Source organism: Lagenorhynchus albirostris, chromosome 8 (genome assembly GCF_949774975.1).
Source record: "Lagenorhynchus albirostris chromosome 8, mLagAlb1.1, whole genome shotgun sequence".
Lineage (NCBI taxonomy): Eukaryota > Metazoa > Chordata > Mammalia > Artiodactyla > Delphinidae > Lagenorhynchus > Lagenorhynchus albirostris.
The window spans coordinates 37042251-37056445 of record NC_083102.1 but is presented as its reverse complement, the minus strand read 5'-3'; the positions used below and the strand labels follow the sequence as shown (position 1 = coordinate 37056445).

The following is a 14195-nucleotide window of genomic DNA, read 5'->3' as shown; positions in this document are numbered from 1 at the left end:
AACTTATCTATGGTAACAGAAAGTAGGTCAGTGGTTGCCTGGGGATGAGGTAATGAAGAGGGGCAAGAGGGAGGGAATACAAACAAGCACAAAGAAACTTGCAAGAGTAATAGACATGTTCATTATCTGGATGGTGATGAAGGTTCACAGGTACGTATATTATGTCAAAATTTTATCAAACTGTAGACTTTAAACACATGCAATTTTTTGCATGTCAATTATATCTCTAAACTTTAAAAAAATAAGACATTATGACAATATTATCATTTATGGAACTATGTGTAAGTTGCTGTATTTTGATTATATTATCAAGTTTATCCCTCACTAGAGCCTTGTTGGGTGGACACTATTAACTTAACGTTACAGTGAGATCTGTTAAAGTTAATAACATATTTATCCCACGTTCCACAGTCAGAAAATGGTGAAGCTGGGGTGTTAACCTAGGTATCTCTGGCTCTTCTTCCTGCTGCTCAGACTGATTTATTTTATTGAGGAAATATAACTGAGCTTGGGGGTTATATTTCAAATACAAATAGGTATATAAGAATCTGTCTGTTGATAACCAATGTTGGTACCTTTTAGCCTGTCTTATGTCTTGACATGAAAATGTAAATCTAGTTGGTAGAAATGCATTCAATGTTTCATCTCTTAGTTTTTCTACATCCTATCTACACTGTCTCCAATGCAGCTACTAGATCAATATTCTTATTTATTTCAACATACATTCTGTGAATAGTGAAATATCTTAAATGACATTATTTTTAATAATTTTAGCAATAATAAAAATTATTCAAAAGTGAATAGACTTTCATTAAATCTTTACAGTCACCATACCTAGGAGAATACCTCTTTGAATCCATATCCTATTTATATCTGTCACATCTGGTTTACGCCTAATGCAAACAACTTGTCATCCTGATATCTAATCTTGGCACAATTAAGACGTGTTGTCAATCCCAATATTTACTGTACAATGTCATTTTATTTATTCACTTCATCAATTTAGGAACTCCAAGCACATTTAACCCTGTTAAGAGGCCTAGATGTCCAATATTTTTTACCCGTAATGTAACTTTGTTTCTAAGAGATTTTTAAGTGTCTACATGAAAACCCTAGACTCACAATTTATTAAAAAGAATAAATAAAAAACCACTGTTGGCCAAGATTCACTTCATTGTAGTGCTGGAACTTTTTAATGTACAAATCACCATCAGAAAGAACTCTATGCTATAGTGGCTTGCATCCATTTTACAACTAGATTGAGCATACTGGGCATTTCCACCAATAACTGTGAATAAGATTATTAGACGGCTACAACAGTCTTCAAGAAACCTTCTATTATACATACCCACAATTTTCCCCAGAAACATCTCACAGAATTCTCCTGCCTTCTTCTCCTTCCCCCAACCACAGCCCATGGTGCGCAAAAACCTTCAATAAATGCAGAGTATATCTTAGACGTGGCTCCTGAACGGAGTCACCCGCACTATAAATGGTGCTGAACAGAATTATGTGCAAAGAAAAGAAGCATTTATCACTTGTAAGGAACTGTGCAGTCCAATTAGTTTGAGGGTGTGAACAAACAGCCATGTATGCCCCTTTATAAAATCTACTTCCACATACAATTAGATGTTTGAAAGGAACCGATTACAATGGTGCTGCTTTTTTTCCAGCTAGAGAGAGTATTTTAAACCTAAAAGAGCAGTTGGTAGAAGAACAAAAAGTACAATCCTTTTAGATAGTAAAAATAAGGCTACTATTATCTGGAATTATGACAAGAGCGGAAGCCGGTCATCCTGTTGGTGTTACTGGGAGGCAGGGTGACAGCCGTGGTACTCACAGAGAGCTGAAACACTTCACCACGACACACTGTGGGACCGACTTTTACCTACATTATGTCTGCTTATTGTGGGCACCTTTTCTGTAAAGACTGAAGGGTGCTCAGGGTAGGACTGCCATGTAAAGACTCCCTATTCAGAAAGCCTGTTCTCTAAATAAGAGAAAATGATGAAGAAATTAGACAGGTCTTCAGTGCCCAGAGAAATGACCTTGTCAATGACCAGAACATATTTCTCACCATAGAATTCATTATAATGCAAGCGCTCTTTACAGGAAACTGCCCTGTTTGCTATAAGAGCAGGAAGCCCCTTTTCTTGTCACTTTAGCAAAGCTATATTGTAACTAACTTTTAAACCAGGGACCTCCATGCTCTACTTATCTCCAGCCCAAGCACACATTTCAAATCTTTTAATCACACAATACCTTGCCTAACTTGTCAGTTCTTTCCGTACATCAAAGAAGTAGAAATGAAGAATAAGTAATTAACAGATGACCAGATCTCTTCCCTAGCTTTCCCTTCAGTAATCTCCCAAACAGAATGTGTGACCAAACTGTATGAACAAGATAACATCCAGAGGAAGATCACAAGGGAGTTGACAAGCCTGCACACATTGGGGATGGCAATGACTCTGACCCGCATCTCAGTGATGAACTGAGATTACTACCCTGTTTCCCTTTAAACCCTTTCATGGCTGAGCAGAATCTTCAGAGGTGGTTTTTGAGGGATGCTGAGTCCACCATCTCCCCAGATTGCCGGCATTCTGATTAAAGCCACCTTTCTTTTCTATACTTGTGAGTATGTAATTGATTTTGGTTAATTCGGTAACAATAACAATAACAACAACAACACAGGTATTACTTCTGTAATAATAATAATAATATTACGGACCACTGTTGCTACCACAATTACTAACGGCTAAAATGTACTGATATTGTTTAAACACTTTTACAGATTTGATGAAACCCTCACACTAACTTTGAGATAAGTAAAATTATTTTCTCTATTTTAAAGGCAAAGAAACAGAGGCTAAAGATACTAGGTAACTTGCCCAAGAGCATGCGTAGTTAATCAAAGGTAAGAGTAGGATTCAAACCAGGTCTGCCTGAGGACTCAAAAAAAAAAAAAAGAGCCTTAAAGCATAAAACTAAGGTGCCAAACAATTTAAGTGCATGTTTTCTCGCAAACTTCATCCCACATACCTAGAGTGAGCTTGGTTTTTCACACAGCAAGGGGCACAACAGAGCTACGTGGGGGAAGGTTTCACTTTATGTGATTTTCCTAAAATTGTAGCACACCGGACGATCAAACTGCCTGCCCAAATCCATCCACGAGCTTCATGCATTGCCTTCTCAAGTCTCTTAATTTGCACTGATTATTACACTGTGAAGCCCTACAGGCCATGCATATCCCAGAGAAATTTGGTAGTTTCAACCCTGCCTATGGATACAAAGCAGTTTGAAAAAGTGTTCTAGCTTTTGACCTCGGGCAGTCTTTGACCACATGGAGCATTTCCTATGATTTTGTTTGCTCTGCCATTATAATTTTAGAATTGTGTTCGAGCTGTATTGCCAGGAAGCAGTTGAAATGTTACCATCAAAACCAAAATGAAGGAGCCTTTCTTCTGCTTTTGGGAAGGTGGAGTATATATGTTTTTCCCAGTTCCTCCTGCCAAGTACAACTAAAACCCCTCCATTATATATAAAACAAACAGAATACAACTCTGGAAGGTGGAAAGAAAAGACTGGCTAGAGACCCTGGACCCAAGGAAGGACATAGTGCTGAGTTCTCTGGGTTTTCTTTTTGCCTCATATATCCCACCCCTGGAGCCGAAGAAGCTGGCCGTCTTGAAACACCAACTACTGCAAAGAAAATTCCCCCCAAAAGCCTATTCTCTTGGGCCAAAGGATCAGGAAATGGGCAGTTTAAGAAGAAAAAACTTTTAGCAGTCATTGCTCTACTGCAGCTGAATTCTACAAAACACTTTGGCCTTTCTCACACCTGCAAAAGCCAAATGGGGAGCCAGGACTTCCATCCTCACAAGGCTGTGATGAGGCACCCAACATCTCTCTCCAGAGCGGACAGCAAGATAGGGAGCAGGGACTTTCATGACAACTGGTCTGTGTCAGTGAAGACAATGCGAGGAACCTGGACTTCTACCTCCATCTGGCCATAATGAATTGGCACCCAACCCCTTACCCTGCCAAGTCACGTGACATAAAGCCACCTGAAACAGGTGTAAATAAGATCCAGAGTCTTATAATACAAAAATGTCCAGATTTCAATTGAAAATCACTCATCATACCCAAAATCAAGATATAAAATTGAATGAAAAAAGACAAGAGATGTCAACACTGAGGTGATAGAGATGTTAAAATTATCTGACATAACTAATATAAAAATCAACTTAAAATGGTTCATGGACTTAAACGTAATATAGAAAACTCTAACACTTTTTAGGAAAAAAGAACTAGGAGAGAGCCTTCACGATACAGGGCTAGACAAAAAGAGTTCTTCAGCTTGACATCAAAAGCATGACCTGTAAAAGGAAAAATTGATAAATTGGGCTTCATTGAAATGAAAAATTTTTGCTCTACAAAAGACCTGTTAAAAGGATGAAAAAAACAAGCTACAGAGTGGGAGAAAATATTTGTAAACCACATATTCAATGAAGGACAAGGATCTAGAATATATAAAGAACTCTCAAAACTCAAGAGTAAAAAGCAATCCAATCAGAAGATGGGAAAATGACATAAAAAGACATCCCACTGAAGGGGATATATAGATGGCAAATATGTGAAAGATGTTCAGCATCATCAGCCATTAGGGAAATGCAAATCAAAATCATGATAAGATGTCACTACCTACCTATCAGAACGCCCCCATCCCCTCTCCACTCTTCAAAGTGAAAACACCAAGTGCTGACTATGGTGTTGAGAAATTGGATCATTCATCATACACTGTGTATATGAGAATGTAAAGTGATACACCCACTAGGGAAAACAGTTAGGCCATTTATTACAAAACTAAATATGCAACAACCATACAATTCAGCAGTCATACTCTTGGGAGTATTTAACCTGGAGAAATGAAGATTTATGGTTAGATAAAAACTTGCACACAAATGTTTATAGTAGCTTTGTTAGTAACAGCCAAATTCTGGAAACAACCAAGATGGCCTTCAACGGGGATAGTTAAACACACTGTGGTACATCCATACCATGAAAACTACTGACTAAGGAAAAGGAACAAATTATATATAGATACACACACACAATGACCTGGATGAATCTCTAGAGGATTATGCTGACTTAAAAAAAAAAAAAAAGCTAATCACAAAAGGTTATATACTGTATGATTCTATTTGTACAACATTTTTTTTTTTTTAAAGAAGATGTTGGGGGTAGGAGTTTTATTAATTAATTAATTTATTTTTGCTGTGTTGGGTCTTCGTTTCTGTGTGAGGGCTTTCTCTAGTTGTGGCAAACGGGGGCCACTCTTCATCGCGGTGCACGGGCCTCTCACTATCACGGCCTCTCTTGTTGCGGAGCACAGGCTCCAGATGCGCAGGCTCAGTAGTTGTGGCTCACGGGCCTAGTCGCTCTGCGGCATGCGGGATCCTCCCAGACCAGGGCTCGAACCCGTGTCCCCTGCATTAGCAGGCAGATTCTCAACCACTGAGCCACCAGGGAAGCCCACGTACAATATTTTTTTAATTAATTTTTTTAATCGAAGTAGAGTTGATTTACATTGTTGTGCCAATCTCTGCCGTACAGTGAAGTGACTCAAATACAACATTCTTAAAATAACAAAACTATAGAAATGGAGAATAGATTTTGTGGTTGTCAGGCTTAAGAAGGAGGTGAAGATGGGAGGGAAGTGAGTTTGGCTGTAAAAGGGCAAGATGGGGGATTCCTGGGGTGATGGAAATATTCTGCATCTTGATTAATGTCAATAGCCTAGTTGTGATACTGTTCTATAGTTCGATAAGAGGTTACCACTGGGGAGACTGGAGAAAAGGCACGTGGAATATCTATGTTATTTTTTGCAACTGCACGTGACTCTACAATTATTGCAAAATAAAAAGTTCAGAAAAACATGAAAAGACAGAACAAAAAAATTCAAAACAAAACCCCCCAAACTTTCAAACCCATAATGAACTCCAGTGGTTTTCAGGAAAAAACGACATTTTGAGCATTTACTATGAACCAAATAATAGCTAAATACACAAAGCCAACCCTATGAGGTAGGCAGCATTTTACACATGAAATTCCATCAGACCATGAGAAATTAACTGCTTGCTCTTCTTTTCTTTTAATGAGGCAGTACAGCTATTACACATATTAGGAAGTTTTTTCATACTCTCTTTAACCTTAGTTTGTTAAAAGAAAGAATTTAACTTTACTTCCCAAACCCAGGGCTTGGCAGGAGGAATCAGGTAAATCTTAGCTCTGAAAGCAGAGAAAATAAAATTCAATGCAAGATGGCCATCCTTAAGCATTCAACTCTGGCAGGAGAGCCAGGGTGGACTTTTTATTTTTTTAAGTAAAAACAAAAATTATTTTCATCAGGGGCTAGGCAAACATTCTTAAGACAGGGGTTCTCTAATGCACAATTTGTAAAAATAATGGCAAAATGCTGACATTTTTGTAAATAATCTATATGTGAAAACTATAGCATCTACTGCCATTTTTGCAAATGGTATTTGGAAGAATGTTCTTAATCAGACCTAAAAAAAAAAAGTTTGATCAATTGAATGTGAGTTTTAAATGGAAATCAATTTATGTACCAATCCATCCATCTACGTATCTCTCTCTCGCGCTCTCCACACACACGTATAAATATATACACAAATGAACTATCACATAAATTATGTCTTAATATTTCTTATAAATCACGTTATATTAGATTCATAATAGTGGAGCTTGAAGACATCTTAGAAGTTACCAAGTCAAACTTTCTCAATTCATAGCTGAGGAAACTGAGCCCCCCTCACCCTACCCCAAATTAAGATTCTTACTAGTCATAGTGAAAAATTCAGAATCAGAACTCAGGACCTCCAGCTGCTATTGCTCTATTTCACTATTCTCACTTCCCCAAGCAATTTGATAGATGAAAAGAAAGAATGAAAAGTTATCAAGAAGACTGGGGATTTAGAACCAGGTTAACTTAAATTGGGCAAAGTGAAAATAAACTGTGCCAATTTGGCCTTTCTGTAATTAAAAATATCTTATATTAAAAATATCTTATATGCTGTTTATAAACAGCAACCCAGCCTCAAAGCAACTGAGACTTTAACAAGCACAACTATGCTGTTTGGTGTGCCATTTGCTTTACGGCCTTACCGTGACATCCTGGAACTGGAGACGCATGGTGGAGCCGGATGGCTGTGGTCGACTGGTGATCTCCAATATGGTCCTCAGCAGGATGTCCAGCAGGCTGGCCACTATCACATCTATTTCCTCCAGCACAGATTTTTCCTTAAGAAAAAAAATAATGTGTTCAGGAAATTGTGGCTTAAAGTATATATTAACCTCTCTTTACTGGAAAAGGGGAAAAAGCACATTTCCAAATATAGAATCAAAGAGTCAGAGAACTCGAGAGCTTGACAGACCTGGACCTCTCCTAACTCACCTAAGTGAATGACCTTTGTTTATAGATAACAAAGGGCACGGAGATGTTAACAGCTTATCCAAGAGCATGCAACTCCACTGTGCAGTGGGTACCTGAGATACAAGATACACCTGAGTGATGTTCTGGAAAGCACCCCAGACTAATTCAGAACACCAGCTATGTCACTAACATGGTGTGTGTCCCTGTGCAAGTCAGTTTGCCTTTCTGGGCCTGATTCTTCACTAAACGTCCCTCTTGGTTTTAAGAGTCCATAATTTTTTGATTTCAGTTTGTGCTTACATTTACTCTTCTCATTACTGGAGTTGCACAGGTCATTTTCCAAAACTCTATTTTAAGTGCAAATGACTATTTCTATAAAAATGATTTTTTAAAATCCCTACATGTAAAGGTTAGCAAACAGCATTCAGTCTGGGTGAATAGTTAGTTACAGACTGGACTTAATGTCATTGGTCATGGTGGGACTGCTTCCCCAAAGCAAAATTAGTACTATCTAAGCCCCCAGGACTTGAGTGAGAAATGCAAATTGCTCTGCACTGACTGTATGTAGTGGATTTGAGTTATTATACCTGCACCAGACGAAGCACTATGATTATAAATACTTTGTACCAAGGAGATTGCCTTTGCAAAGAAAACTTTTAGAAAGTATGAGTTTAAAAGAGCTTTTTGGCTAGGATTTTATGATAAACTTTCTTACACTTGTAAGAAAACTACTAAGGATTTTCCCCCAGAGCAGAGTTTCTGCTCTGAATTCCTTATCAGATAAGTACAAAAATTGACTGCAACTTTAACAATGGGAGAAAAAAAAAAAAATCACCTCTACTATCACCTGATGTTTTCAGTTTTCTGCAGTGAACTTTTGAACTTACTTTTAACTCTCAGCAGTTAAGAGTTAGCAAAAACATTCTAACTAGGCCCAGCGTAGCTATGCTTTATTCAATTGGGTGTGTAAAAAGCAATGGTCCTTCCCATGCAGGTGTCTTATACCATACTTTTATTTATTTTTTTCAATTAATTTTTATTGGAGTATAGTTGCTTTACAATGTTGTGTTAGTTTCTACTGTATAGCAAAACGAATCAGTTATACATATATCCCCTCTTTTTTAGATTTCCTTCCCATTTAGTTCACCACAGTGTATTAAGTAGAGTTCCCTGTGCTATCGTGCTACACTTTTAGACACAGAGCTTCTGGCCTTTTTCTCTCAAGGGCCAACTCTGTTCCCACAGCACTGGGGCCCTATCTCCACCACCTCCACTGGAAGTCCATGTTAGCTGACTGCTGAGCTCTTCAGAAGGTCATAAGTCAGAGGAACAAAAATGGGGAAACTGTAGCATAGCAGTAAAAGGGAGACAGAGAAATGAATCTTAGCACTCACTGCCAAACCCTGCTTTGTAAATCTTGTTACAGATGAGGTTCCTTAGTGAACAGATGCAGATTGACAGAACTGAATAGGGCATACTTCATATGTTGACTTCACATCAGACCCCTGAGCCATGAACATGCATACTCCGAGTTGTCCCTGTTTATAATCAAGCATGTGGTTTTTCTCTATTGACATTGCATTGTCTAGTGCAATTGTATTGCCTCCAGAATCAGGAACACGACAGGAATTCCTAAAGCCATAACAATTGAATGATTACTGCCATAACAATTGAGTGATTACTGTCAGGTGAGTAACAGTTGTGGTGCAAGATACCCCCAGGCTCCTGAGGCTCTCCTTTGCTTTCTCTATCTCCAGGGGGCTGGGCCCAAGGCTCACGGCCAAGCTTGGACCATCATCATGCAATCTTTCACATAATGGGCCCAAACAGGCTGTCTTTGCAAGCAATAATTTATTCTCGCCACAGAGCATTCATCAAGATTAAAGACACATGTGGGAGGCTTTGAGATTTCTAATTTTTCTCATTGGGTATTCAGTTCTTTCTTGAAATACAAGTTTAGGAAACCCAGGTTATTTGGGGTTACAGCGATGCCACAAGGTTAAAAAAACATTCCTTTAGAAGAAAAGTAAAAAGTCCAAAGCAGCTGGAAATAAAAGTGAGAGTCTCAAAGGATGACTCTTTGGTGTGGTTTATCTGAAGACTTTTAAAATTTTATTTCCAGAAGCCATTTGATGGGAACTACATCTTTTAACCTGTATTTACTTACTGAGCTATTTTTCTTGATGAGACAAAATACGTTGCTAAGGATCCGAGCGCACATGATCAGGTCCTTCTGTTCTTGCAAGTGCATGTGGAGGTGATGTAACACGACAGGTAAGAGAATATACCGGGAATCTGGAAGGAGAAGAAGCATTAGTGTCACAAGGAAGAGTCCCGTGCAAACCTCGTGCAAATCCTTATCTACTCTTTAATCTAATTTTAATTGCTAAATTATTAATACATGTAGTTAGAAAGGTACTAGCTCTACAAGGTTGATATTGAAAAACAGTAGTCTCTTCCCCAACCCATGATTCCTGCACTTGCGAGACCTTTGACTCTTTTATTGAAATAGGTGTTTTTTCGGGTTTTTTGTTTTTTCTTACTTCCCAATACCTAAACGGCACACTTCTCTTGCTATTTCCAAATTTTTCATTGAGACGGATCATCGACTGACTTCCTAATATGGTAGATGAGAATTTAGTTTTTTCACCCCCTTTTCTTCTCCCAGCCTCTCAAAAGAGCTGTTACAATTTCTGGCTAAATGAACACTTTGCGTTTGCTGTTATGGTGACTTCCAACCCTTTGTCCAAGATCAGATTTTTGTTGTATTTTTGTTTCTCTCTCTCTGAAAGCTTTCAGGAAATTATTCTTGGTAATTCAAACTTTCATGACTATATGACTTGCCTTGACTCTTTAACTCTATAAACCCATGTCCTTCAGAGCTGGGAACTTGCCTTGAATTATTTCTAGGATTATTTCTTTCCCGCTATTTCTTCTGTCCTCTGTCTGGAACTCTGACTACATTCACGTCATGAATCTCTTCAGCTGTCTTCTACTTTTCTTGAATATTTTTTTCATCTTTTGTCTAAAATTCTGGGCAATTTCCTTACTTTACCTTCCAACCCCTCTATTCAATTTTCTTATTTACACTATCATATATTTAATCTCCAAGTGTCCTTCTCATTTCCAAGTCCAGTGTTGTGGCCATACAACCCGTGCAGTCACACAGATCCCTGTGCCCACAAAGGCCCTGTGCTTGTGTGGATGAAAAATTGTTTCTCGCCATCTGCCTCTACAAGGATGAAGCCACTAGCCACTGCAGTCGCTGACCCTCAACGCACCCTGAAAGGAGTTCAGGGTGGAAATCAGGAATGAAGCACTCTGTGCTCTGGGAAAAACTGGCAGAACAGGCCTTCAGATAGTTAGATATTTTTCACAAGATTTTATGAGCCCAATTTCTTACATCTTCTCATATCTAGAAAAGCACTAAAATCATTAACAGAGACATGTGCTTAGCAGCCACCTCCTACCAAAACGTGTGCTTGACTGCACATATCCCCCTTCGCCCGCCAAAATCACATATATACTGACCTCCCCTGCTACCTTCAGAGCAGTTCCTCAGAGCTATCTGGGAGGCTGTCTCCTGGGCTATGGTCCTCATTTTGCTCCAAATAAAACTTAACTCACAGCTCTGGGGTTGTGCGTTTTTTTGTTTGTTTGTTTGTTTGTTTTTTTGTTTTTCAGTCGACACTTGGTGTAATGTTCTGCTGCAGCCATCATGAAATTCTTAATAACTTTCAAACAAGAGGTGTTGCATTTTCATTATGCAACCATTCGTCTTTATTTCTCTGAATGATCTCTTTATAGCTTCCCATTCTTGTTTCATGGATACACTATCTTCTCTCTCTGGGGAAATCAGAGACAACTTTTTGATTTTTTTTCTCCCTTAATTATCTTTGTCTTTCAAGTTCTTTTTGTTTGTTTGTTTCTTCCTTTTGGCCTCTGCCTTTCACATTAGAGGTTTTTCTCCAGTATTTGGTGATCTTTTATTGTCCCTTCATCTTTTCAAGGGAGGTACTGAAATGCTAACTGGGAAAAATAAAAAATACCTGTGTGCCTAGGTAAGCTTGTGGACTGATGAGGCTTCACCACAAGGAGGCGAGACATGCAGATGGGGGACCCCATCATCAGGGGACCCCCAAATTTCAGAATCTGAGATGTCTGCTCTTGGGCTGGTCAGTTTCTCCAGAGAGAAATCTGCTAATCTCCTCTCTGGGGAGCATGAACCCATCATTTTCTGGGTAATGTGGAATCAAGACGGTAAGTGGCTGGTGGGGAAGTGGCTGGTAGGGGTCCCTCTGTTTAATCTGCTTACAGTGTGGAGCCTCAACCCCCAAATTTAGCATTGTCTGATTCTTCTGAATCCAGGCATGTCTCATTGACTTACTCTAGAGAGTAAACTTTCCATTTTTTGCTAAAATAGAGGAGGGATTGAGGTAGGGTGGATGGGGTACTAAATATTCCTTCTAAAGATTTAAAAAATTTCTAGCACCCTTAATCTTCAGAGATACCTCATATTTTCAATTCCTGATCCTTTCTGATACCATCCTGAGTTTTCTGCAATTCTGTGCTATAAACTAGTTTGTTCCTTGGCTCTGCTCCAACTCCATAAACCTGTCTGTGTTTCAGCCTTCTCTTGTCTGCTGTCAGACTTTGTAAAACTGTTGATATCTCTTATGTGTTGCCATCTCCTCTCCCACTCTCCTGAACTTGTGAGATTCCATATTTTTTAAAAATTCCTTTACTGACCATAGATATGAAACCACAATTCAAAAGTTTAGCAAATCAATGCCAGCAATATATAAAATAAGTATTACTTCAGGACCAGATGAGGTTTATCTTAAAAGCAAGGTTTGTTTAACATCTAAAGCTCATATTCATATTCACTTTCATCAGGGAAGAAAGATACATAGAGTTGATTTCCTCTTACGCATGGTAGTTCATTCCTAAAGTCACTGGGAACAGTGAAATGGCGAAAAGGGAATCATTGCTCCTAGGAGAAATATATAGGTACTTGTGTATACCTCACAGAGATTACAATCTGAAATCCTAAAATCAACTCATCAAGGTAGATTCTATTTTCTTTATTTTACAAAAGAGAAAACGAGGTTCAGAAGTGTGAAGTGACCTGCCTGAGGGAGCCCCACTAACAGGGATAAGCGTTGGGAATTAAACTGGCCCCAGAGCTGGAGCTTCCTGCCCTCTGCTGCCTCTGCCCTCTGCTCATCCCCACGTGAGTGGAAACGGAAGCAGAGCATCGCCTTGCTCGACCTCAGCTGGGAATGTGTGCATCCTGGAACTCAAAGTGCTCACTACTCTGTGCATGCCCGTGAATGAACATAAAAGTGCCACAGTACTGATTCGGGGGCTACAAATAAGTTTCAGTGAGTCAGTCTGTGAATAATAAACACATGTGTCAATCCTCCCTTAAATGGAAGTCTTATCTCGATCTCTAACTTGGCATTAGTATTTGAAATAGTAAGGTAGCAGTAATCTAAAAATTGACTTATGCAGTATATATTTCAATCTTTTGAAAAAGTAACAGTGAATACGCTTATTGTCCTGAAGGTTTATTTTTCAACATGATGTCATGAGCACAAAATTAGTGCCTACCGGGGGCCAATAATGGGCATATTATTTACGAGATGTGTACTTACAAATGCCCCAGCCCCTGTCCTGCTCTGCTTGATTTTCTAAAAGATGTCATCTGTGCAACAATTCAAATGGATTAATTTTGGTTTATAAAAAACCATGTGTCTTATAAAGAGTCTGCAATAAATTATAATTCCACTTCACTCATTCAAGGAAAAGTGGATAATCTAAATAACTCTATACCTATTAAAGAAACTGAACTTGCTGTTAAGAGCCTACAAGGAGAATTCTAGACTCAGGTGGCTTCTGTGAATTCTATGATGCAGTTATTGGAAGAAAGAGTATCAAGTCTGCACAAATCCTCCCAGAAAATAGAATAAACAGGGGATACAACTAACTCATTTTATGAGGCCAGCACTATCTATGCCGAAATTAGCCAAAGACATTACAAGACAAAACTACAGATTTGACATTTCTCATCAACACAGATGCAAAAATCCTTATAAAATTTTAACATAACACACACACACACACACACACACACAATGATTAAACAGGATTTATCCTGGAAATGCAAATTGATTTAACATTTGAAAGTCAATCAATCAATGTAATTTACCATATTAGCAGTAGATGTAGGAAAAATGCAAAATTCAGCATCCATTAATGATAAAAGCTGTCAGGAAGATAAGAATAGAAGGTAATTTTCTCAAATTGATAAAGGGCATTAATGAAATGCCTGCCATTAGCTAACATAATAATAGTAGAAGATTGGATGAATGCTTTCTCCTTAAGATCAAAAATAAGACAAGCATGGCCAATTTCACCCACTCAGTTTAACCATGCACTGGATTCCTAGACAATAAAATAAGGTATATCCATAGGTGAAAAAGTATATGACCCTGTATCCTAATGAAAATCGTAAGAAATGCAAACAAAGTGTTCACGATTCGGAAAGGGCCTTCAGCAGCGTTTGCCTGACTTCTCTTACTGTCTTCTTTATTTCTTTTAGGAGTGAGGTTAGAAGTCTCATATTTCTTCTAACACCTGCCACCAGGCTACCAGCACAAGGAGGTATGGCCTTAGGTTCACCATCAAAACAAACCACATAAGGCACAGGCACACTTCACTTTAAGAAAACGAACACGGAGTA

At 38.6% G+C, this 14195-nt stretch overlaps 1 protein-coding gene across 1 annotated transcript in view; it reads right to left on the bottom strand.

Annotated features, from left to right (window-relative positions):
* The window catches only part of DOCK4 (dedicator of cytokinesis 4), a 486038-nt gene that overhangs the window by 99062 nt on the left and 372781 nt on the right, over positions 1-14195 (bottom strand). Inside the window, exons 24-25 of the mRNA XM_060156832.1 lie at positions 9618-9745; positions 7183-7317 (exon numbers count right to left, since the gene is read on the bottom strand). Coding sequence (XP_060012815.1) covers positions 7183-7317; positions 9618-9745 — 263 coding nt within the window. The remainder of the gene's footprint in view (positions 1-7182; positions 7318-9617; positions 9746-14195) is intronic.